At 37.4% G+C, this 23,639-nt stretch overlaps 1 protein-coding gene across 6 annotated transcripts in view; it reads left to right on the forward strand.

The window, feature by feature from the left end:
• HACL1 (2-hydroxyacyl-CoA lyase 1) overlaps positions 1-23,639 on the forward strand; it is a 38,880-nt gene extending 15,241 nt beyond the window's left edge. For 4 of the 6 annotated variants that reach the window (XM_086674259.1, XM_025912948.2, XM_025912949.2 and 1 more), the window contains 10 exons: positions 184-296; positions 1,014-1,149; positions 8,894-8,999; positions 11,199-11,282; positions 12,223-12,324; positions 14,403-14,557; positions 14,975-15,133; positions 16,879-16,986; positions 18,055-18,241; positions 22,428-22,582. In XM_086674259.1, coding sequence (XP_086530385.1) covers positions 184-296; positions 1,014-1,149; positions 8,894-8,999; positions 11,199-11,282; positions 12,223-12,324; positions 14,403-14,557; positions 14,975-15,133; positions 16,879-16,986; positions 18,055-18,241; positions 22,428-22,460 — 1,183 coding nt within the window. In that variant the 3' untranslated portion in view covers positions 22,461-22,582. Of the gene's footprint in view, positions 1-183; positions 297-1,013; positions 1,150-8,893; positions 9,000-11,198; positions 11,283-12,222; positions 12,325-14,402; positions 14,558-14,974; positions 15,134-16,878; positions 16,987-18,054; positions 18,242-22,427; positions 22,583-23,484 lie in introns of those variants that run through there. The other 2 variants (XM_086674258.1, XM_086674260.1) reach the window with 2 other exon arrangements.

Genomic DNA, 23,639 nt, shown 5'->3' on the forward strand with positions numbered 1-23,639 from the left:
TGTACATATTTGTGTGCGTATGTGTGAAGCAAATGTGGTAAAATGATACTAAGTTGTTGAATATATCAGGTGGATATATGGAGTTTATTGTACTGCTTTTTTTCTACCTTTTTATATATTTGTTATTTTCAGTTAAAAGTTCAAAACTTGCCTCTTTTAATGAACAGAGCTCTTCACTTCCAGGTACACGGAGTGTTGCATGCCACCTCCTGTTAGTATGGCAGAGACCTCCGCTATATGTATGGCAGCAACTGTTATTAGAAATGCCAAGAAGCCCCTTCTTATCATCGGGAAAGGTAGCATTGATTGGAACTCTAAACTTTGCCCAGCTGTCAAAAGAATGTTGATTCTGTTTAGAAATTGTCTTCATTACTTATTAACATATCTAATATTCAAAATTGGAGTATGAGTTCTTTTCATTTAGCATTATTTATTAATTTTGAAATCACAGAATTATTCTAGAATGCCCAGAGATCTTACCCTTTTAAGGGAATATCTATTCTATTTCTTCAGTTCTATGCATGAATTATGGTTTCTTCCACTATAAAAATAATATGTGATCATTATTAAAAATGTTGGAAAATCCAGAAGATTAGAAAGAAGAAATCCCTTCTTCCAAAGACAACTATCTTAAACATTCATTTTTGTGTGTATATTTTGTATATTGTGATCACACCATATAGACTGTTTTAGTTATATTGGTTATTTCATTTAATATTATAACAACATTTCTTCAGTCTTAAATTTTTTTCCTAAGTATAATTTTAATGTCTGTTCATGTATGTACTAATACTTCACTGGTAGATACTTAAATCTTTGCCATTTTTTTTGTTTGTTTAGTATAGTTGTGACAAACATGTTTGTGCTTAAAGCTTCTTCCATATATAGGCTTTAAGATAGATTTCCAGGAAGAAAATTTGAGAAGTTCTAAAAGCAATTTCATATGAACTGTTTTAAGAATCACAGTGCCTGGAGCTTAACTGACTTGTCTAATATGTTTGCATTTCTTGTAGGTGCTGCTTATGCCCATGCAGAGGAGGGTATCAGGAAATTGGTGGAGCGGTGTAAATTGCCGTTTTTGCCCACCCCCATGGGAAAGGGTGTTATCCCTGATAACCATCCGAACTGTGTGGCTGCTGCCAGATCCAGGTGCGTGGCATTCTAGAATTTAAGTACAATGGCCTGGCAGATTTTAAGCTAATTTAAATTATTTTGTGACTTTAATGAATCTAGGAGAAGTTCTGAAATGTAATTTTAAGCACACCTGTTTCTTTTTAGACTTTTCAGCACTTTAAAGATGTTGCCCACTGCCTTCTGACCCTCCTGGTTCTAGATGAGAAATCTGTAGTCGTTTGAATCCTTGTTCCCCTACATGTAGTATGTTCTCCTGTGCCTGCTTGCAGGATTTTTTCTTTATTTTTGGTTTTCAGCAGTTTGATTATCTGTCTAGGCATGGTTTTCTTTCAGTTTATCCTTGTTCTGTAATCTTCAATCTGTAAATTAATGTCTTCCACCAAATTTGTAAAGTTTCTGACCACTATTTCTTAAATATTTTTTCTGTACCAATCTCTTTCTCCTTTCCTGGGATAATGCAAATTGTAGACATTCTGATACCGTCCCATTGGTCCCTAAATATCTGTTCAACTTTTTTTCATCTTTAAAGTCGTTTATTAGAAATTTCTTATATGCAATGTTTTTTATTTTTATTTATTTTTAAATAAATTTTTTATTTTATTTACCTTTTAATTGAAATATAATTGCTATGCAATGTTGCATTTGTTTCAGGTATACAACATAGTGATTTGATAGCTCTATACATTATGCTGTGTTCTCCATTCAGTTCTTTTCAATGCTTTTGTCTCTTTTATATTTTATATTTCTCTTTTGAGAGCTTCTATCTTCCCATTTATTTGAAGAGTATTTTTGTTCACTTTATGGAGCATATTATAATAGCTGTTTTAATGTCCTTGTTTACTCATTATCTGAGTCATCACAGAATGGGTGTCTTTTCATTTCTTTTGAGAATTGGTCAAATTTTTCTGGTTCTTTCATATATTGAGTATTTTTGGAATGTATCCTAGATTTTAAGTATTACGTTGCAAGATTCTAGGTCCTATTTACATCCTCTGTTGAATGTTGATTTTGTTTGTTTTAGCAAGCAGTTAGTCTGGTTAGGTTCAGACTGCAAGGTCTTACTAGAGGGGCAGTAGCTCCAGAGTCAGTTGAGTTTCGAAGCCTTTGCTGTGTTTGTTCACACATGCAAAGCTCAAGGGTGAACCCCAGTCATGTGCCAGTTCCTCTCCAGAACTAGGGGTTTCTTTTCCCCAGAGTGACACTCTGTAGGACACCCCCTGCCCTTTCCACGAGTCCCTTGCTGCTGCCTTATAGTACTGCACAAACAGAACTGCCTTTGGGGCAAAGTAACAGAAAGAAAGATAAAAAGTAAGGGGGATTGTCCCCATACTCTTTACAGTCCGAAGGGGCCCCTTTCTTGGTTCTTCTTGCCTGAAAAATGAAGTCTCTCAGAATTTTAGCTGCTGGGGATCTACCATGATACAGCTGTGCAGGAGGGCCGCTCCCAGAGCATGGCTGTGAGAGCAAAAAAGGAGAAAGAAAAAAACCTGAACTTCTCCCCGTCGTGCTCCTCCCTGGCTTTCAGGGTCCCTTTGATCACCTGTCCAAAAAAACAACGTTTCTCCCCAAGTGTTTGTTGCCCTCCAGTTCTATAACCAGCACCGCCCTGAGTCAAAGCTACAAAGTAAAAGAGAGGGAAATAAACCTTAGAAACTCACCCCTTGTGTGAGTCACTTCTTTGACTCCTTTCCCCCACCCGTCTACTATTGGTTACTTTTCAGAATCCTCAGGCAGTTGCTTTTTATATTTTGTTCCCAGTTTTCCATTGTGATTAGAGAGCTAGGCTATAGTGGGCTTACCCAGTCTTGGCTGGCACTGGAAGTCTCTCCTTTTTAGATTTTTAAAACATACATTTGATAAACTATACATTTTTCTTTTAATTTCTTGAGATTTCTTTATTATGAAATATTCTAAATAATACAAATGAGAGGTCATTTAATTAACACTTATATAACTGCCACTCGGCTTTATTAAATATAATGTAATCTATTAAGTAATATGTAATATTAAGTAATCAAGTAATAAGTCATTGCTTTGTTTTTTTGTTTTTTTAGGAAAGAAAAAAATTACAGATTCATTTGTAGTCCCCTGAATAGCTTTTCTGATCTCATTCCTTCCTCCCTGCACAGAGTTCACCATGGTTATGCATTTGGTGCTTTTCATAATCTCATGCACACACTAAAATTAATATTGAGGGTTTTTAGAATGTAATTTTTGCTCATTTAATGCTATCTTAAATAGATTGTACCTTAATCTATACAAGTATAGACTATACCTTTACTTTTTTTTCATATTGGTATACATTGTAAGTAACCAAATTCTTACCCTGTTAAGGTTTTAGTGTGTGCATGTGTATATTTATATATTTGTATTTTAACTTGGCTTGAGCTGAAGTTTATCTTCATTCCATCAGAAGTTTAAGAAGGTAATATTAAACACATGGAACATTCTCCAGAATAGATCACATACTGGGACACAAATCAGCCCTTGACAAGTACGAAAGACTCAGATCATACCATGCATATTTTCAGACCACAATGCTATGAAACCCAAAATCAACCACAAGAAAAAATTTGGAATGACCACAAATACTTGGAGATTAAAGAACATCCTACTAAATAATGAATGAGTTAACCAAGAAATTAAAGAGGAAATTAAAAAGTGCATGGAAGCCAATGAAAATGATAACATGACAGCCCAAAACCTCTGGGATGCAGCAAAAGCCATCATAAGAGGGAAGTATGTAGCAATGCAGGCTTTCCTAAAGAAGGAAGAAAGGTCTCAGATACACAACCTAAACTTATACCTTAAAGAGTTGGAAAAAGAACAGCAAATCCCCCAAACCACCAGAAGATGGGAAATAATAAAGATTAGAGCAGAAATCAATGCTATTGAAATTTATTTTTAATATGAAATTTATTGTCAAATTGGTTTCCATACAACACCCAGTGCTCATCCCAAAAGGTGCCCTCCTCAATATCCATCACTCACCCTCCCTCCCCCATCAACCCTCAGCTTGTTCTCAGTTTTTAAGAGTCTCTTATGCTTTGGCTCTCTCAGTCTCTAACCTCTTTTTTTTTTTTTTCTTCCCCTCCCCATGGACTCAATGCTATTGAAATTTAAAAAACAAACAGTAGAACAGATTAGTGAAACCAGGAGCTGGTTCTTTGAAGGAATTAACAAAACCGATAAACCTTTAGCCAGATTGATCAAAAAGAAAAAGGAGAAGAGCCAAATAAATAAAATCCAGAATGAAAGAGGAGAGATCACAGCCAACACTGCAGAAATACAAACAATAATAAGAGAATATTGTGAGTAATTATATGCCAATAAATTAGGCAATCTGGAAGAAATGGAAAAATTCCTAGAAAAATATAAACTACCAAAACTGAAACAGGAAGAAATAGAGAATTTGAACAGACCCATAGCCACTAAAGATATTGAATCAGTAATCAAAAATCTCCCAAAAAACAAGAGTCCAGGGCTGGATGGCTTTCCAGGGGAATTCTACCAAACATTTATTTTTTTTTTAATGTTTTTTTTTTTAACATTTATTTATTTTTGAGACAGAGAGAGACAGAGCATGAACAGGGGAGGAGCAGAGAGAGAGGGAGACACAGAATCTGAAACAGGCTCCAGGCTCTGAGCTGTCAGCACAGAGCCCGACGCGGGGCTCGAACTCACGGACCATGAGATCATGACCTGAGCCGAAGTCGGACGCTTAACCGACTGAGCCACCCAGGCGCCCCTCTACCAAACATTTAAAGAAGAGTTAACACCTATTCTTTCGAAGCTGTTCTAAAAAATAGAAATGGAAGGAAAACTTCCAAACTCATTCTACGAGGCCAGCATTATCTTGATTCCAAAACCAGACAAAGACCCCACTAAAAAGGAGAACTACAGACCAATTTCCCTGATGAACATGGATGCAAAAATTCTCAACAAAATACTAGCCAACCTGATCCAACAGTGCATTAAAAGAATTATTCGCCATGATCAAGTGGGATTTATACCTGGGATGCAGGGCTGGTTCAATAACTGCAAATCAGTCAGTGTGATACATCACATTAATAAAAGAAAGGACAAGAACCGCATGATCCTCTCAATACATGCAGAGAAAGCATTTGACAAAATACAGCATCCTTTCTTGATAAAACCCCTCAAGAAAGTAGGGATAGAAGGATTATACCTCAAGATCATAAAAGCCATATATGAAAGACCTGCCACTAATATCATCCTCAATGGGAAAGAGCTGAGACCTTTTCCCCTTACGTCAGGAACACGACAAGGATGTCCACTCTCACCACTGTTATTCAACATACTGTTGGAAGTCCTAGCCTCAGCAATCAGACAACACAAAGAAATAAAAGGCATCCAAATCCACAAGGAGAAAGTCAAACTTTCACTCTTCGCAGATGACATGATACTCTATGTGGGAAACCCAAAAGATTCCACCAAAAAACTGCTAGAACTGATCCGTGAATTCAGCAAAGTCACAGGATATAAAATCAGTGCACAGAAATCGGTTGTATTTCTATTCTATACACCAATAATGAAGCAGCAGAAAGAGAGATCAAGGAATTGATCCCATTTACAATTGCACCAAAACCCATAAAATACCTAGGAATAAACCTAACCAAAGAAGTGAAAAATGTATGCGCTGAAAACTATAGAAAGCTTATGAAAGAAAATGAAGAAGACACACACACACAAATGGAAAAATATTCCATGCTCCTGCATTGGAAGAACAAATATTGTTAAAATGTCAATACTATCCAAAGCAATCTACATATTCGGTGCATCCCTATCAGAATAACACCAGTATTCTTCACAGAGCTAGAACAAACAATCCTAAAAATTTGTATGGAACCAGAAAAGACCCTGAATGGCCAAAACAGTCCTGAAAAAGAAAACCAAAGCTGGAGGCATCACAAATCTGGACTTCAGGACTTCCATACTCTGGAAAACAGTGTGGAGGTTCCTCAAAAAATTAAAAATAGAACTACCTACAACCCAGAAATAGCACTACTAGGAATTTATCTAAAGGATACAGGAGTGCTGATTCATAGGGGCACTTGTACCCCAATGTTTATAGCAGCACTTTCAACAATAGCCAAATCATGGAAAGAGCCCAAATATCCATCAACTGCTGAATGGATAAAGAAGACGTGGTTTATATATACAATGGAATACTACTTGGCAATGAGAAAGAATGAAATCCTGCCATTTGCAACAACATGGATGGAACTGGAGGGTATTATGCTAAGTGAACTAAGTCAGAAAAAGATCTCATATGTTTTCACTCATATGTGGAACTTGAGAAACTTAACAGAAGACCATGGAGGAAGGGAAGGGGGAAAATAGTTTCAAACAGAGAAGGAGGCAAACCCATAAGAGACTCTTAAATACAGAGAACAAACTGAGGGTTGATGGCGGGGGGGAGAGGGGAAAATGGGTGATGGGCATTGAGGAGGGCGCTTCTTGGGATGAGTACTGGGTGTTGTATGTAAGTGATGAATCACGGGAATCTACCACTGAAACCAAGAGCACACTGTATATGCTGTATGTTAGTTAACTTGACAATAAATTATATTAAATTAACAATAGAACTACCATATGACCCAGCAATTGCACTACTAGGTATTTATCCAAAGGATACAGGAGTGCTGTTTTGAAGGGGCACATGCACCTTAATGTTTATAGCAGAGCTATCGACAATAGCCAAAATGTGGAAAGAGCCCAAATGTCCATTGATGGATAAAGAAGATGTGGTATATATATGCAATGGGATATTACTTGATCAAAAAGAATGAAATCTTGCCATTTGCAACATGGATGGAACTAGAGCGCATTATACTAAGTGAAATTAGTCAGAGAAAGACAAATATATGACTCATGTGGAATTTAGGATACAAAACAGATGAACAGAAGGAAAGTGAAGCAAAAATAATATAAAAACAGGGAGGGGGGCAAACCATAAGAGACTCTTAAAATCAGAGAACAAACAATGTTGCTGGAGGGTTGTGGTTGGGGGATAGGCTAAATGGGCAAGGGGCATTAGGGAGGACACTTGTTGGGATGAGCACTGGGTGTTATATGTAGGGGATGAATCACTGGATTCTATTCCTGAAATCATTATTGCACTGTATGCTAACTAACTTGGATGTAAATTAAAAAAGAAAAAAAAAGAATAACAATGAAGAATATTTATCTTGAAAAAAGAAGTTAATAGGGTAAAAAAGATTCCAAGCAGTCATAAATAATCAAATCAATATTATCAAGTATCAATAAGCACATCTATTCTTCTAATTGCAGTTTTTATCTGTTTGTTAAATTGGGTCCCACAGGACCAATACAGTATATGAAAATGCTATTTCATATATGATATCCTCACTGAAGAAGACAAAAGCAAAAGAATAGATCCCCTATAGAAAAATGTAGGATAAAAGGGAAACAGCCAAGAAGCAGAAAAATGAGAAGTGAAAAAAGAACCCCAGAGCAATTATGATATAAATCCTTCTGTAGAAAGGTAGAAACATTATTGATTGGATCAATAAAAAGACAGTTACATATAAGAACATCTGAAGCAAATGATACAGCATAAAGTAAGCAAAGGTGTATGAGGTAAGAACAAAGCAAAGATGACTTAATATCAGTGTGCATGTCAAAGTAAAAATTATTTAAAAAAAATTCGTTGTATTGACAAGGATATTAAGATATATAAAATAAAACTATTAATACATTTGGTAAATTTTTTGAAAGCATTTTGGGAATATGAATCAATCGTCTTACAAATACCTGCTTCTAGGAATCAGTATGAAACATGCATTAGATGTTCAAGTGTAGGGGCGCCTGTGTGGCTCAGTTAGACATCCGACTCTTGATAATGGCTCAGGCTCAGGCTCCACTGAGCGTGGAGCCTGCTTGGGGTTCTCTCTCCTCTCCCTCTCTCCCCCTCCCCTGCTCACTTTCTCTCAAAATAAGTAAACATAAATAAAAGATTTAAGCATAAAGATGTGCAACCCAGTACTATTAATAACAGATTATCCAGTAATTAAAAGATTTAATAAATTTGGTATATGTGTTCTGCAAAATATGCAGCCTTTCAAAATTGTATTTAAGGGGTGCCTGGCTGGCTCAGTCAGAAGAGCATGCAACTTGATCTCAGGGTTGTGCATTCAAGACCTACGTTGGGTATAGAGATTACTAAAAAAATATAAATAGAGCATAAAAATGAAAAAAATTTTAAGAACCTAATGATAAGGAAAATGTAATAATAAGCAAAAGTGCATGAGACAGTATTATAGCATATAAGCTCAACTATGTAAAAATATGCTTGCATAGAAAGAAGACTAGAGATGAAAATATACCAGACTACTGACAATAGCTTTCAAGTTGATAGTATTACTGCATGAGGTTTTTTTTTCTTTATACTGTTTCTATTCTTCCACATTATCTACAGTAGACTTATAATAATTTTTCTAATGATAAAAAATAATAAACAATGAAATAGGTATAGTCTTATAATATTTTTCTACTTATTTTACCTTATAGATTACTATTTAAATAGAATGGCTTCATAAATTATTTTGGTTTGAAAGATCAAATTTACTCTAGAAGCTGATTCTGAAAACTAAAATAAAATAACCTCCAAATCATTTGAACTTTTATAAATATTTAAAAAATGATTTTAGAATAATTCAAATAAGAAATAATAGATACATACTTTTTGTATTAAACAGATTTTTCTTTTTAATAGGGCTTTGCAATTTGCTGATGTAATTGTGTTATTTGGTGCCCGATTAAATTGGATTTTGCATTTTGGACTGCCTCCAAGATACCAGCCAGATGTGAAGTTTATCCAGGTACTCAGAGTGCCGAGATTTAAAACCAGAGCTATCTGTGACTTATTGTCCTCAGCTATTGTCAGCTCCGCTTTCTTCTTGGCTTTTGTAGGTTTTTATCGTCTAACATAATTACAGGTACCAAAGTAAGCTGCCTTTTCAAGCCTATGAAACATAATGTGCCACTTTACTTCTAACCAGAAAACCTTTCAAAACCAAGTTTTAAATAGTTTGAAAAGCATAATTTGCCTCTTCTTCATAGTTCAAGTATATTTAAAGGCAGACAGAAGGGGTTTGAGTACAATGGTAGATTAGAACAAAACATTCAGCATTGTTAGAGATTGAGTTTTCTTTTTATTTTATTTATTTTTTAAAAAGATTTAGGGGGTTATTTTTCTCTTACATAATGTGAAGTGCAGAAGTAGGTGGTTCATGGCTAGAATGCAGACTTTCAATGTCATCAGGGATTCTGGCTTTTTCTATCTTTCTTCTCCATCCTTAGTGCCTGGTTTCCACCATCAAGGTTGCATCATCCAAAATGGCTGCTGGAGTGCCAACCATCAGGTTATGATTCCAGGCAGGAAATAGGACGATTTGGGAAAGGGGGGATATGGTAGTTTTATTAATAGGGCCAACTCTCGAAGCCCCACCCTACAACTTTTGCTTATGTCTCACTGCCCACTCTGGATGAAGGGAACTAGGAAACAGTCTTCAAGGCGTATTCCTAAGGAAGGAGGGAAGATTAGATAGCAGCTCTCAGGCCCTGCCACAAATGCAGATATGCGCTAACAAGACATTAATGAGCAAGCTTCCATGTGTCCATGAGTTGTTTTTTTAGATGCCAAATCTTTCTCTTTAAGATTTTTTTAAAAAGTTATTTCTACACACAACATAGGGTTTGAACCCACAACCCCAAGATCGAGATTCATACGCTCCACTGACTGAGCTAGCCAGGCACCCAAGATGCCAAATCTTTCCAACACCCTTTGATTAGGAATCTCTAAATGCTTTTACCTGTCACTGAATAGTGGAATATATACTCTGACCTCACTCTAATGATTCATGTATCATTATGATCCTCTTTCTAAGCCAGTTTCCTTATTGGTGTGGAAAGTACTGCCTATATCGTACAACGTGAACCTGTTTGTCCTCCAGAGATTGTGTATGGTGTTTGATGACCCAGCTACAATTGCTATCTTCTCCCTTTTTACTTTTTAAGGAGTCAACTTCTAATAGTCCCATTCCCCCTGGGGCTATGGGAGAACTAACACTGCAAATAAGCAAGACTGGAGTTTCCCTGGAAGATGCTGCTGCCTCTTGATTATATCTCTTGAGTACAGAATACAGTGCATCCCCTTTAGGGTGGCTAAATTACAACTCCTTGCACAGCTATTTTCACTTGCCCATGGCCATTCAGAAATGGGGCCTCTGGGTAAGTGGAAAGTAATCATGCTATACCCTAGGGAGTAGTAGTTCTCAAAGTGTGGTCCCCGGACCAACAGCATCAGCATCACCTGGGAAACCTGTTAGAAAACCACATTTTGGGGCCTCATTCAGAGCTGCTGAGATCAGAAACTCTGAAGTAGACTCTTGCTTTCTATGGTTTAACAAGGCTACCAGGTGATTCTGATAGTTCACATTTGAGAGCTGCTCTAAGTAGGGAACTACAGTGTAATTAAACAACTTTATTATTGATGAGATTCAAAACTATAATTGATCAAGTCAGATGGATTCCTGTGGGTATAATAGAACAATACCCAAATCTACAGAGTAGACATTAAAATGAAGGAAGATGATGAGGTTTCTGTACTTGCTGTGATACTTACAGTTCTATGGATTTTTACTTTTATTAGGAAATATCTTGGATATAAAATCATCTTTATCATTTGTTACATATACACAGTTCATTTATTCAGTATTACTTGACTTTTTTATTTTTATTAAAAAACATTTTTTTTAATATTTATTTTTGAGAGAGAGAGACAGCGTGAGCAGGGGAGGGGCAGAGAGAGGGAGACACAGAATCTGAAGCAGGCTCCAGGCTCTGAGCTGTCAGCACAGAGCCCGATCCAGGGCTCGATCTCATGAACCGCGAGATCGTGACCTAAGCTGAAGTCAGACGCTTAACCAACTGAGCCACCCAGGCGCCCCAGTGTTAACTGACTTCTTAAAGATTTTTAAGAATAAGCATGGCTTGTTCTTAAGCTTTATCTCTTTTAGGTTGATATCTGTGCAGAAGAATTGGGGAATAATGTAAAGCCTGCTGTGACTTTGCTAGGAGACATAAATGCTGTCACTAAACAGGTAAGAGCTTTTACCTAGGCTTTAATTTATATGGATTGGTCTTTAAGCAATAGTCTGTTGTTAAAAATGTCTCAGCCTTGATTCACTTGATGACAGGCTTATTAATATCTATTTTAAGCAAAATTTATGATGGAAAGCTAGTCTTGAAAAGAACTCTGGAACTCAGTAAATCCAACTCCTTATATATAAATCATTTTTAAGCAAGTAAGTTCATCATTTTGGAAGGCGATGAAGACTTAAAGGCAGTCAGTAGGCAAACAGTGATATACTAAATAGGATTCAGCTCTCTGAAAAATTATAATACAGCTTCCAGAGTAACTGAACTTACAGCCAAGAAATGTCTTAATGTACTGGAAAAACCTAACTTAGTATTTCACTAGGCAATAAAGAGATTTATTTACTCTTCAAATAGTACTCATTATTTGTATGTAATTTATACAGTTCACTATATCAGGAGATAAAGTATAGTGACATCTTTCACTTGATATTGGATACAAATTGGTGTTGTTATCATGACTACATAATATTAGGAAGCAATCCCCAATCACATATTAGAACATCCTGGAACATTTGGTTTGTATCTCGGAAGTCCCTGGATATTTGGGGCTCTTGTCCTTTCCGCAAGGATTCTACGGTGGGGGTGATTTTCTTTCTAGTGTCAAAAGCTGAGGAGGACATAAAAGCCCCTGCCTGTGAGGTGAGGTAGCATTTCCCTTGTGTTCTGTGGAAATCCCATTTGGCAGAAGTCCACACTGACCCAAAAGAACGCTTTCCGTGTTGCCTATTTATTTTCTGCCAGTTGTTAGCTGCCTAGAGTGCAGACAGTAGGAGTGATGAGAAGGGCAGGATAGCATAGCAGTATCATCTTCTTTAACAAGATATTGTTGTGTTAATATGACATAAGCTTATTTTCAAAAAGTAAAAGTCTGTGGTTTTTTAGCTTTTAGAACAATTTGATAAAACGCCATGGCAGTATCCTCCAGAGAGCAGCTGGTGGAAAACTCTGAGAGAAAAAATGAAGAGCAATGAAGCCACATCCAAGGTAATACGAGACTCACAGAAATCTAGAAACACTTCAGGCCCATGGTTCCAGTAGCTCTGTCATAACATGACCTACGCATTCCTAAATCACCACGCTATGTAAAATCCGTGGGATTTATGGGGGAAAAGGTTTAGAGGCACAGCTGCCAACTTTGTGAAACATTAAGATAGGAGCCTAATAAAAATGGTGGCGAAATTCAACACATGTTAAATGGTTAAAACATATGTACTTCAATAAATATAGTACTTTTCCTTGAAAAAGACCTGAAGTCTCTTGTGGAAGTGGGCATTGGGAGGATCTCAGCTTGTGAGTTAGCGTGACATGGTGGAAGGAGGCTGATCTGACATTGGACAGAAAGTTAGTTGTAAGAGCCCATGTGAATGGGTAGGGCTCACTGTCCTCAGTTTGACCTTGGCACCAAATCACAATTAAGAAATCTTTTGGAATCTTAAACTGGGGCATTTTTTCTACCCTTAAGATATAAGTCCTTCAAGGCATGCATGTATAATAAGTGTTTCATCAAAATTGAAAATGTGTTCCAATGTATAGCCTTTTTTTAAAAAAAGTCAGCTTTGTTGAGGTATAATTGACAGTTAAAATTTTAAGATATTTAAAGGTATATCACGATGATTTGATAATGCATATACACTGTGGAAGGATTGCCCCCATCTAGTTCACTAACATATCCATCACCTCACTTTTCTTTTCTTTTCTTTCTTTTCTTTCTTTCTTTCTTTCTTTCTTTCTTTCTTTCTTTCTTTCTTTTTTTTTTTTTTGTGAGACCACTTATAGCCTTTTTAAATTAACTTTTGTGTCACCACGGAAAATTATTTTGTGACTTCCTCATCTGCATTCATGGGTTTGCCTGATATCTAAAGGCTTTGGAAACTATAGTAATGTGTGAAACTACCAGACCATCCACTACTAGCAGTGAAATGAACCACCTCTGTAGGATGTGGTGATTTCTATTTAGGGTCCTCGTATATAGGTAGAATTTTTTTCTTTGATTGTGAGAAAGGTTGTTCATGATTTTTTTCTGATGTTTTGTGTATTCCTGTGCATCTTGGTTCAGCTGGGTGCAGTTTTCTGTGTTCATGTAGTGTTTCTCACTGACGGAATCCTACAGGAGCAAATGTGAAATTTGCATTGTGCTCATATTATTCCTTTATATGTCAGATGTCTTGGAATAAATTCACATTTTCAAAAACAGCAGAATTAACTATACATAATTCTATGTTTTATTGGAATATTAATCAGTGGCTGTTTCTATCAAGAGACAGTGTCAATTCTATTTTCCTAAGTGGTGCCATGATTAATCCCTTCTTTTTCCTAGGAATCATACTAGTTTAAGATGGGAGGAACTTGCCTCTCTTCTCTGGTGCAGGAGTATAGGACGGTGCCTCATCCATCTTAGGTATAACCTCCAACAGGCCAAAACAGCACAGGTGAAGAGGCAATGCCGGAAGCCCTTGGGACTGTTGCTGCTAAAGCCCCATGTGGCTTTCTCTCTGCTCTAAGAGGCATGTGGCTAGACAAAGGCACTTATCTTGCTCCATTCGAAGACTCTTTAGTGGGTGAAGCGTATCTCCTTTACTCTCTAATGCATGTGGAGAAGAACCAGATTTTCAGATTTTCTAAAATCCTGACTTCATTTTTATTTTAAGATTCAGGGCGTATTTCAGATTAAAGTATTTTAGAATAAAATTTTTACTTTCTAAGGCAGTGTATTCATAAAAGTGCTCAAATAAGACTGTTTAGTTTTGTTTAACCCAATGTTTCCAGCTATCTTTACCATACGACTTGTCTGACTTTAGGATGCTAATGTGTATTGTGGATCTCCAAGAAGAAAGATATTCCCTAGATTATTTGATTGTGTCCCAGACTGGGACTGTGGAACCCATTTTTCTTAGTCTGTCCCACAGGGCTGTCCACAGATCCATTAGCTTCTAAGAGAGGCCATTTGGGAACTTTGTAGCTTGTAGCCTCTTTCCAAATGAGTTTGGCAGTAGCTTATTGACATTCCTCATTTTTCACTGTATCTCAACCTAATTTGATTATGTTTCCCTCAAATACTTTAGGAATTAGCTTCCCAAAAATCTCTGCCTATGAATTATTACACAGTATTCTATCATGTTCAAGAACAGCTACCCAGAGACTGTTTTGTAGTAAGTGAAGGAGCAAATACTATGGATATTGGACGCACTGTGCTTCAAAACTACCTTCCTCGTCACAGGTAAGGCTTCCAGAAAAGTAATTTTAATGTGTTAACTTTGAAACTACAGTAATGCAGGCTCATAAAACATTTGAGGATTATACATGTTCAGTGCATAAGGATATATTCCATAAAAGTATTCTTAGGTGAGATTTGGCAGAGTTTTTATGTTTGATATGTCTTTGAGGTCATGTGATAATTTGTATACTTACCGTTCCAAGGATATATTCACAGTTTTCCAAGCCATCACGAGAGACTTTTTCCTCTCATACCGCTTATCCTTGACTAGTCGGTTCCTCACAGTCTAAAAACTTTATATTAAAGACAGAGAATGTTTTTATTGTTCTGTGTTTTACACATGAGTATGACTAGATTTGTGCCCGCCCACCATCTGCAACGTGCCCCAGAGGGTTTCATTTTAGCTTTTTCCCCCAACAGGCTTGATGCTGGTACTTTTGGAACGATGGGAGTTGGTTTGGGCTTTGCCATTGCAGCCGCTATACTGGCTAAAGCTAGAAACACAGGTCAGCGGGTCATCTGTGTGGAAGGAGACAGTGCATTTGGGTTTTCTGGCATGGAAGTGGAAACCATCTGTAGGTACAACAGCATTCATTTCTTTCTCCAAAAGATAAAGAATAAAGACTCACTTGCCTAACAGATGCTTACTCAGTGTTCACCATGTGCCAAATGCCCTGTACACACTCTGTGCTGTGTCCTGAGAATACTAGTGTGAAATAACCCCGGGGTCTTTCTCATCTAGGACAGTGTGTTCATGACCTCTTTACTACATGCCCCAAACCCGCAAAACTGTGAGGAGTGGTTTTGAGATCACTGCAAAAAGTTAGTCTAAGAAAAGCTTGTTTTTGGCAGGGAGACAGCAAAGCTTTGTGGGTAAGAGCACAGCCTCTGGGTCCATGGTCTGGATTTAAATGCCGGTTGACCACAGCAGAGCCAGGTGATGTGGGTTAAGTTACTTTACTAAGCTGCTGTCTCCTCTGAAATAGGGAGAGGAATCGTAATAGTTCCTACCTTAGAGGATGGTAGTGAGGATTGAATGAGGTAATCTAGGTAAAGCTCGAGACGATTGTTCATTGAACGTGAGCTGTTCAGATTATGTTTATAGTTGTGAGGGTTGTTTATAGGGAGAAACTCACGAGCTGTAGATCCTGCTATAGAAGGATGGGGACTTTTTTCTCCCTAATTATTTAAACTGTAGTAAAGTCCTTCTTTATTCTTAGCCAGGACTCTTATTAGACCCTTTGTAAATCATGTTTTGGGGGCTTTCAGAGCTTTGGTGTACAACACGTTCAAGATCAGATGGAAAAATGTACTTGTTAGAATGTCTGTATTGACAACCCGAGTGATATACACCAAAAAGATGATTTATGGAAAAGCCAGCCTGCTAGAGAGTCATGATTCCCATTGAGCATGGAGCGCAAGTAGTTTCCACAGTCCTATTACATAATAGTGTGCCGTGTAGTTTTGTTTTTACACCTGGTCTCAGAAATTATGTGTGTACAAAACAAAGCCCATGTTCTTTTGTCAGTCGTTAGTAAAATTTAATCATCCTTTCATCTTTACAGTACTGTTTAGCACATTATTAAATACTCTCTTTTTCTCTATTATACAGTGCTTTTATTTTTTAAATTTTTTTAATGTTTTTATTTTTGAGAGAGACAGAGAGTGGGGGAGGGGCAGAGAGAAAGGGAGACCCAGAATCTGAGGCAGGCTTCAGTCTCTGAACTGTCAGCACAGAGCCCAATGCGGGGCTCAAAGTCACGAACTGTGAGATCATGACCTGAGCCGAAGTCGGACGCTTAACCAACTGAGCCACTCAGGCATCCCCATATAATGCTTTTCTAACTTGGAGCGAAGTGGTTTGAGAGAAGAGAATGTATGCTAGTCACTTGTATGCTTCCCACAGCATCTAGCAAATACTGCTTGTCTGTGAGGAGTTCAGGAAATAAAAAGATACTTTTCAAATAGTACTCTTAGGCACCACCTAGAAGTGGTGCTTCAGAAGGTATTAAATATGGAAGGTGGAAGGTATCCTTCTTAGCACCTGGATCTATGAAAACCAAGGTTCGGAAAAGCACAGTGAGGTCCATAGATGCATAATGCTAGCACCTGGTGTTCTTACATCCTTTCTGACTCCGTATTTCCATTAATGATTTGATGTTCCTTTTTAGGTAACAAATGTTTAAGTTTTAGTCTTACCCTAATATTACAAAAAAGGTTATTTCTAGAAAACTATCCATTTTTAAGTTAAAGTTTCAGCCTGAAGATAATAAAGTGCTTTAGAATGAAGAATGATTTCCTTTATATTTTGCTTTCAATTTTAGGTACAACTTGCCCATCATTCTTTTGGTGGTGAATAATAATGGAATTTACCAAGGTTTTGATGTGGATAGTTGGAAGGAAATGTTAAAATTTGGAGATGCTACTGCAGTGTAAGTAACCCAGAACAGTATGTATTTATTTTCTCTCATCTATTTTAACAGTATGTATTTATTTTCTCTCATCTACTTAATTCTCTCATCTATTTAAATACATCTCATGTATTTATTTTCTCTCATCTATTATAACATTAAAATATTATTATATTATTGTGTATATATATATATATATACAATATATACAATATGTATTATGTATATTGTATTATAATGTGCTTCTGTGGTGTGAATATTGTTTATTTATATTTTCAGCCCCCCTAAAGGGCAGGAACCCCATATGCATGGCCCCTCTTTGTACAACTGCCCATGATGGGGTGCTTCAATAAATAATTTATGATCAGGGAGCCACTAAAGACTCAGACAATTAAGATTGATGTGCAAGCTTTGTTAATGAAAGGGCTTATTGCAAAATGCTTCCAGTCCTTCTGTTCCTACTACACCGTGGAGGAAATGGATGTTAACACATTATTTATGGTCCAGAGATCTTCCTTCTTTTTATTACTTAACTAATTCTTGATTATCTGGTGGCAGAGTCAAACTGTGACAGTATCATAGCTAGCCGTGTGGGAGTCAGCCTAGGGGTGGAATGGGATGTGAGTATGTTTGCTTCTGCCTCACTGACTCCGTTTCTCATTTTGTTGTTACTTGGTGTTTTGCAGTAGCCATTCCTCTTTTCTTCTTTTTCTTTTGGATTCATAGTAGCTGATGGTGTAGTAGCTAGTAGCTACTAGCCATGTGTGGCTATTTAAATTAAATTTAAAAATCGTTCTTATTTTAACTAGTCACGTTTCAAGTGCTCACAGCAACAGGTTGCTAGTGACTATCATATTGGATAATGTATACATAAATATATATATTTAAATGTAAATGTAAAACATTTCTTTCGTCACAAAAAGTCCTGTTAGACATTGCTGTATAGACAACAAAAAATATATGGAAAGTTTAGTGTACTGGCATCTTTAGGTGTTGAACATAAATGTACACCTTTCAGTTCAGCCTAAATTTTTCCACAGATTATTTCAGAGAATGGCTTTTTTTCTATTGACTTACGACCTTTTTTAGGGCCCCTCCCGTCTGTCTTTTGCCAAACTCACATTACGAGCAGGTTATGACTGCGTTTGGAGGCAAAGGGTATTTCGTACAAACACCGGAAGAGCTCCAAAAATCACTGAGGGAGAGTTTGGCAGACACAACTGCACCTTCTCTTATCAATATCATGATTGAGCCACAAGCCACGCGGAAAGCCCAGGTAAATTCAGTTGCCAAGCAGAAATCAGAAATGCATCTCCCATCCTATCCCTAGAAGTATCTACCAAATAGAACACTGTTTTTTCTAAACCGTTTCTGAGTTTGGCACTTTCTTGGGTTTTTTCAATAAATATTTGTTGAGATGTGTGTTAGGTTGTTACTTGCTAAGAATAGCATGATGAGGGGCACCTGGGTGGCGCAGTCGGTTAAGTGTCCGACTTCAGCCAGGTCACGATCTCGCGGTCCGTGAGTTCGAGCCCCGCGTCGGGCTCTGGGCTGATGGCTCGGAGCCTGGAGCCTGTTTCCGATTCTGTGTCTCCCTCTCTCTCTGCCCTTCCCCCGTTCATGCTCTGTCTCTCTCTGTCCCCAAAATAAATAAACGTTGAAAAAAAAAATTAAAAAAAAAAAAAAAAAGAATAGCATGATGAGCAAACCTGGACTCAGCCTCACCTAATGGCTTACAGTTCATTAGGGGAGAGGAACAGCCTAGTCACCTCACAACTGAATGCATCACAACAGACTGAGGCAATTGCTCTGAAGGAAAGGCACCCAGTTCTGAACAAATATACTATCAAGGAATCTGATCTGTATTGGGGTCACAGGGGAAGGCTTCTCAGAGGAACTGATTGGTGCTTCAGCTGAGATCCAAAAGATAAGTAGGGACAGTCTCAAGCAAAGAGGCTAGGGAAGAGGTGTGCAAAGGCTCTGTGGCAGCAAGGAGCATGGCAGGTCTGAGGAACTGAAAGAAGTCCGCAGTGGCTGAAAGGCAGAATGGGAGTGGGAGACAGAGTGGGAGGATGAGACCATAACAGGAAGATTTGTGCACTTACATTCAAAATTGGTTACTTTGGCCTCCATAGCAAAACTACAGTGTAGATTACAGCTGTAAAATAAATGATAAGGTGTGTAGCATAATCCTCTCCCATCTCAGATTAAGTTGCTTTTCATACTTAATTTTGTGCTCTGATCCTGGTCCTGCCAGTGGTCCTCTCTGATATATCTATCTTCCATGCTTACACATTGTGTATCAGTCACTGTTTTCAGAGCAGATCATTTTTTCAAGAAGTTTCTGTGTTGGTTCTTTATACATATATATGCCATGAGATCATTTTCTTTTTTGAATAAGGTAGTAGACCAGTGGGCAAGTGGATGCCTGGACAATCAGTGAAAAGTAAATTAACTGATTTAGAAACTATAAGATATATAAAGTTCTACTGAAATTATGTTCTATAAAAACAGATATCAGAGACTTTGGTGAAAGGAACAGAGCTACAAAATAGCCAGGAAACAATGAACAAAATGGCAATAAGTACATACTTATCTGTAATTACTTTAAATGTAAATGGACTAAATGCTCCAATCAGAGGAGTGGCTGAATGGATAAGAAAACAAGACCCACTATATGCTGTCTACAGGAGACTCACCTCAGATGTAAGGACACACAGTCTGAAAGTGAAGGGATGGAAAAAGATATTCCATGCAAATGGAAACCAAAAGAAAGCTGGGATAGCTATGTTTATATCAGACACAATAGACTTTATTTTTTTTTAATTTTTTTTAGGAATTGTATTTTTTTAATCTACAAATTCTTATTTTTTTTTAAATATATGAAATTTATTGTCAAATTGGTTTCCATACAACACCCAGTGCTCATCCCAAAAGATGCCCTCTTCAATACCCATTACCCACCCCTCCCTCCCACCCCCCATCAGCCCTCAGTTTGTTCTCATTTTTTAAGAGTCTCTTATGCTTTGGCTCTCTCCCACTCTAACCTCTCTTTTTTTTTTTTTCCCTTCCCCTCCCCCATGGGTTCCTGTTAAGTTTCTCAGGATCCACATAAGAGTGAAAACATATGGTATCTGTCTTTCTCTGTATGGCTTATTTCACTTAGCATCACACTCTCCAGTTCTGTCCACATTGCTACAAAGGGCCATATTTCATTCTTTCTCATTGCCACATAGTACTCCATTGAGACACAGTAGACTTTATTTTTTTTTAATGTGATAAAGAATTTATTTTTTTTTTGCCCTTCATGTATTTATTTATTTATTTATTCATTCATTCAATATATGAAATTTATTGTCAAATTGGTTTCCATACAACACCCAGTGCTCATCCCAAAAGGTGCCCTCCTCAATACCCATCACCCACCTTCCCCTCCCTCCCACCCCCCATCAACCCTCAGTTTGTTCTCACTTTTTAAGAGTCTCTTATGCTTTGGCTGTCTCCCACTCTAACCTCTTTTTTTTTTTTTCCTTCCCCTCCCCCATGGGTTTCTGTTAAGTTTCTCAGGATCCACATAAGAGGGAAACCATATGGTATCTGTCTTTCTCTGTATGGCTTATTTCACTTAGCATAACACTCTCCAGTTCCATCCACGTTGCTACAAAGGGCCATGTTTCATTCTTTCTCATTGCCATGTAGTACTCCATTGTGTATATAAACCACAATTTCTTTATCCATTCATCAGTTGATGGACATTTAGGCTCTTTCCACAATTTGGCTATTGTTGAGAGTGCTGCTATAAACATTGGGGTACAAGTGCCCCTATGCATCAGTACTCCTGTATCCCTTGGGTAAATTCCTAGCAGTGCTATTGCTGGGTCATAGGGTAGGTCTATTTTTAATTTTCTGAGGAACCTCCACACTGTTTTCCAGAGTGGCTGCACCAATTTGCATTTCCACCAACAGTGCAAGAGGGTTCCCATTTCTCCACATCCTCTCCAGCATCTGTAGTCTCCTGATTTGTTCATTTTGGCCACTCTGACTGGCGTGAGGTGATATCTGAGTGTGGTTTTGATTTGTATTTCCCTAATAATGAGCGATGTTGAGCATCTTTTCATGTGCCTGTTGGCCATCCGGATGTCTTCTTTAGAGAAGTGTCTATTCATGTTTTCTGCCCATTTCTTCACTGGGTTATTTGTTTTTCGGGTGTGGACTTTGGTGAGCTCTTTATAGATTTTGGATACTAGCCCTTTGTCCGATATGTCATTTGCAAATATCTTTTCCCATTCCGTTGGTTGCCTTTTAGTTTTGTTGGTTGTTTCCTTTGCTGTGCAGAAGCTTTTTATCTTCATAAGGTCCCAGTAATTCATTTTTGCTTTTAATTCCCTTGCCTTTGGGGATGGAGACACAATAGACTTTAAAACAAGCATTTTAATAAGAGACAAAGAAGGACACAACATAGTAGTAAAGGGGTTAATCCAACAAGAGGGTATGACATTTGTGAATATTTATGCACACAACGTAGGAGCACCTAAATATATAAAGCAAATATTAACAGACCTAAAGGGAGAAATAGCACTACAAAAAATAGTAGGGGACTTTAATACACCACTTACATCAATGGATAGATAGATAATCCAGACAGAAAATCAAGAAGGAAACATTGGCCTTAAATGACACATTAGATTGGATGGATTTAATAGATATATTCAGAACCACACAAAATAGTCTTGAAACCATGTTTGTCACAGTAAAGCCCTAATGAATTGTCCCCTCTCGCTAGTGAGTTCAGGTTTCTAATGATCTCTTCTCCAAGTTCTCTATGAATTTTGGGGGGTATTGCTGGAGAAATTTAGGTTCTTATCTCTTCTTTGATAACTCCATAAGGATCATCCTTATATTTCTTGAATCTATCACTTAAACATGAGTTATCCTCATTCCAGTAAATTCCACACATAATGTTTCCAGGCTGTTCATTTTCATTGATTGTCTGTGTGTCCATCAGCCATTTGGTCATTGATTTGCGATGTAAACTGACCGCTTCCTGCTATACTATAGAGAGGACCTAATCTCTGCAGTCACCTCTGTGCAGGCCACATGTGTGGGATAGTATGAATCCTGGGAAAGGCTTGGCTTCTATGCACTGCTCTTCCTACCCAGCTTCTTTTTGGATTTGGATACTCCCCCTCTTCTTTCTTCTTTTGACTCAACTTCTGGTTCTCTCAGACTCTAGTTTTTTGTGCCCTGATTACTTGATAATAGTTATAGGACAAGACCGCAAGATTCACTGTGAGTTTTTAGCTTCTTTTTGGGAAAAGCACAAGACCAACGACAAACTTCATTTACCACCATTGTGGTAAATGTGGTTATAACGGGACTTTTAGATTTTAGAGCAAGCAAAGGAGGATAGTTTGAGACAATTACTTCTTTCACTGAATGTTTGTTGTCTTTTCTTTTCGTAGGATTTTCACTGGCTGACACGCTCTAAGATATAAAGATGTCCAGGAATGGTCGTGAGGAGTTTTCTTTCCTGTAAGATGGAATTTTATTTTCCACAGCAAAATACTAAAATGTTAAAATTATTGTACAAAGAAAAATAAAAAACATTTCCAAATGACATCTTATAGTAAAGGAATTGACTGTGACTAAAACCAGAAAAAGTTACCAGTATTCTACCACAGAGAGAACAATTGGCAGATGAAAGAAAAAAGAGAGTTTTATTAAATAATAGCATTGTAACTGCCTAACTGCTGAGTTACACATCAGTCTTCTTTCACATAAATCCATTCTTAAAGTCACATGTTTTTTAAAAAACATCTTCGGAGAAAAAAATCTCCCAAGAATTTTCTAATGTAGAAGCATGTTCAGTAAGTTGGAGTATATAGGCTATTTCTACTTTGTAGTTTATCTGTTGATCACTTTGTACCTTAGACCCCCCCTAGTATTTAATGGGGCTTGTTCTATACTTTATGAATTGGGGTTTTGTTTTGTTTTGTTTTGTTTTGTTTTGTTTTGTTGTGTTTTGTTTTTCTGGAGAGAACTTACTGAGCCAAAGGAGAAGTCATGCCATACCTAAACTGATAATTTCAGGGTATGTTTAGATTAGCAACCTTAGTTTATGTGTACCACATTGAGACCAGCAGAGACAACAGTCTTTTGCTATATAAAGAACTCTTATAAATAAGAAAAATATTAACACACTAGTAGAAAAATGAGCAAAGGGCATGAGCGTATAATCAATGGAAAAAATACAATAAAATGAGTATGAATAAATGTGAATATATAAGTTAGACTGCAAGCCCTTATTTTTGCCTATCCACTTGGCAGAGCACTTTCAAAATTATAATTCTCAATGAGGGTGAGGGTAAAATGAAGACGGAACTGCTGTGTTATGGTGGAAGATGAAATTGGTACATTTTCATAGAGTAATCCTAGCAGTGCTTGTATTTGGAATCTTAAAAATGTTCATACTGAGGCTTGGGTGGCTCATTCGATTAAGTGTCTGACTCTTGGTTTCAGCTCAGGTCATGATCTCATGGTTTCATGAGTTCGAGCCCCACATTGGGCTCTGCACTGACAGCGTGGAGCCTGCTTGGAATTCTCTCCCTCTCCCTCTTTCTGCCCCTCCCCACTTGCTCTGTCTCTCAAAATAAATAAATAAAATTTTAAAAAAA

The sequence above is a fragment of the Puma concolor genome, chromosome C2, assembly GCF_028749965.1.
Source record: "Puma concolor isolate L17-30 chromosome C2, mPumCon1.1.hap2, whole genome shotgun sequence".
NCBI lineage: Eukaryota > Metazoa > Chordata > Mammalia > Carnivora > Felidae > Puma > Puma concolor.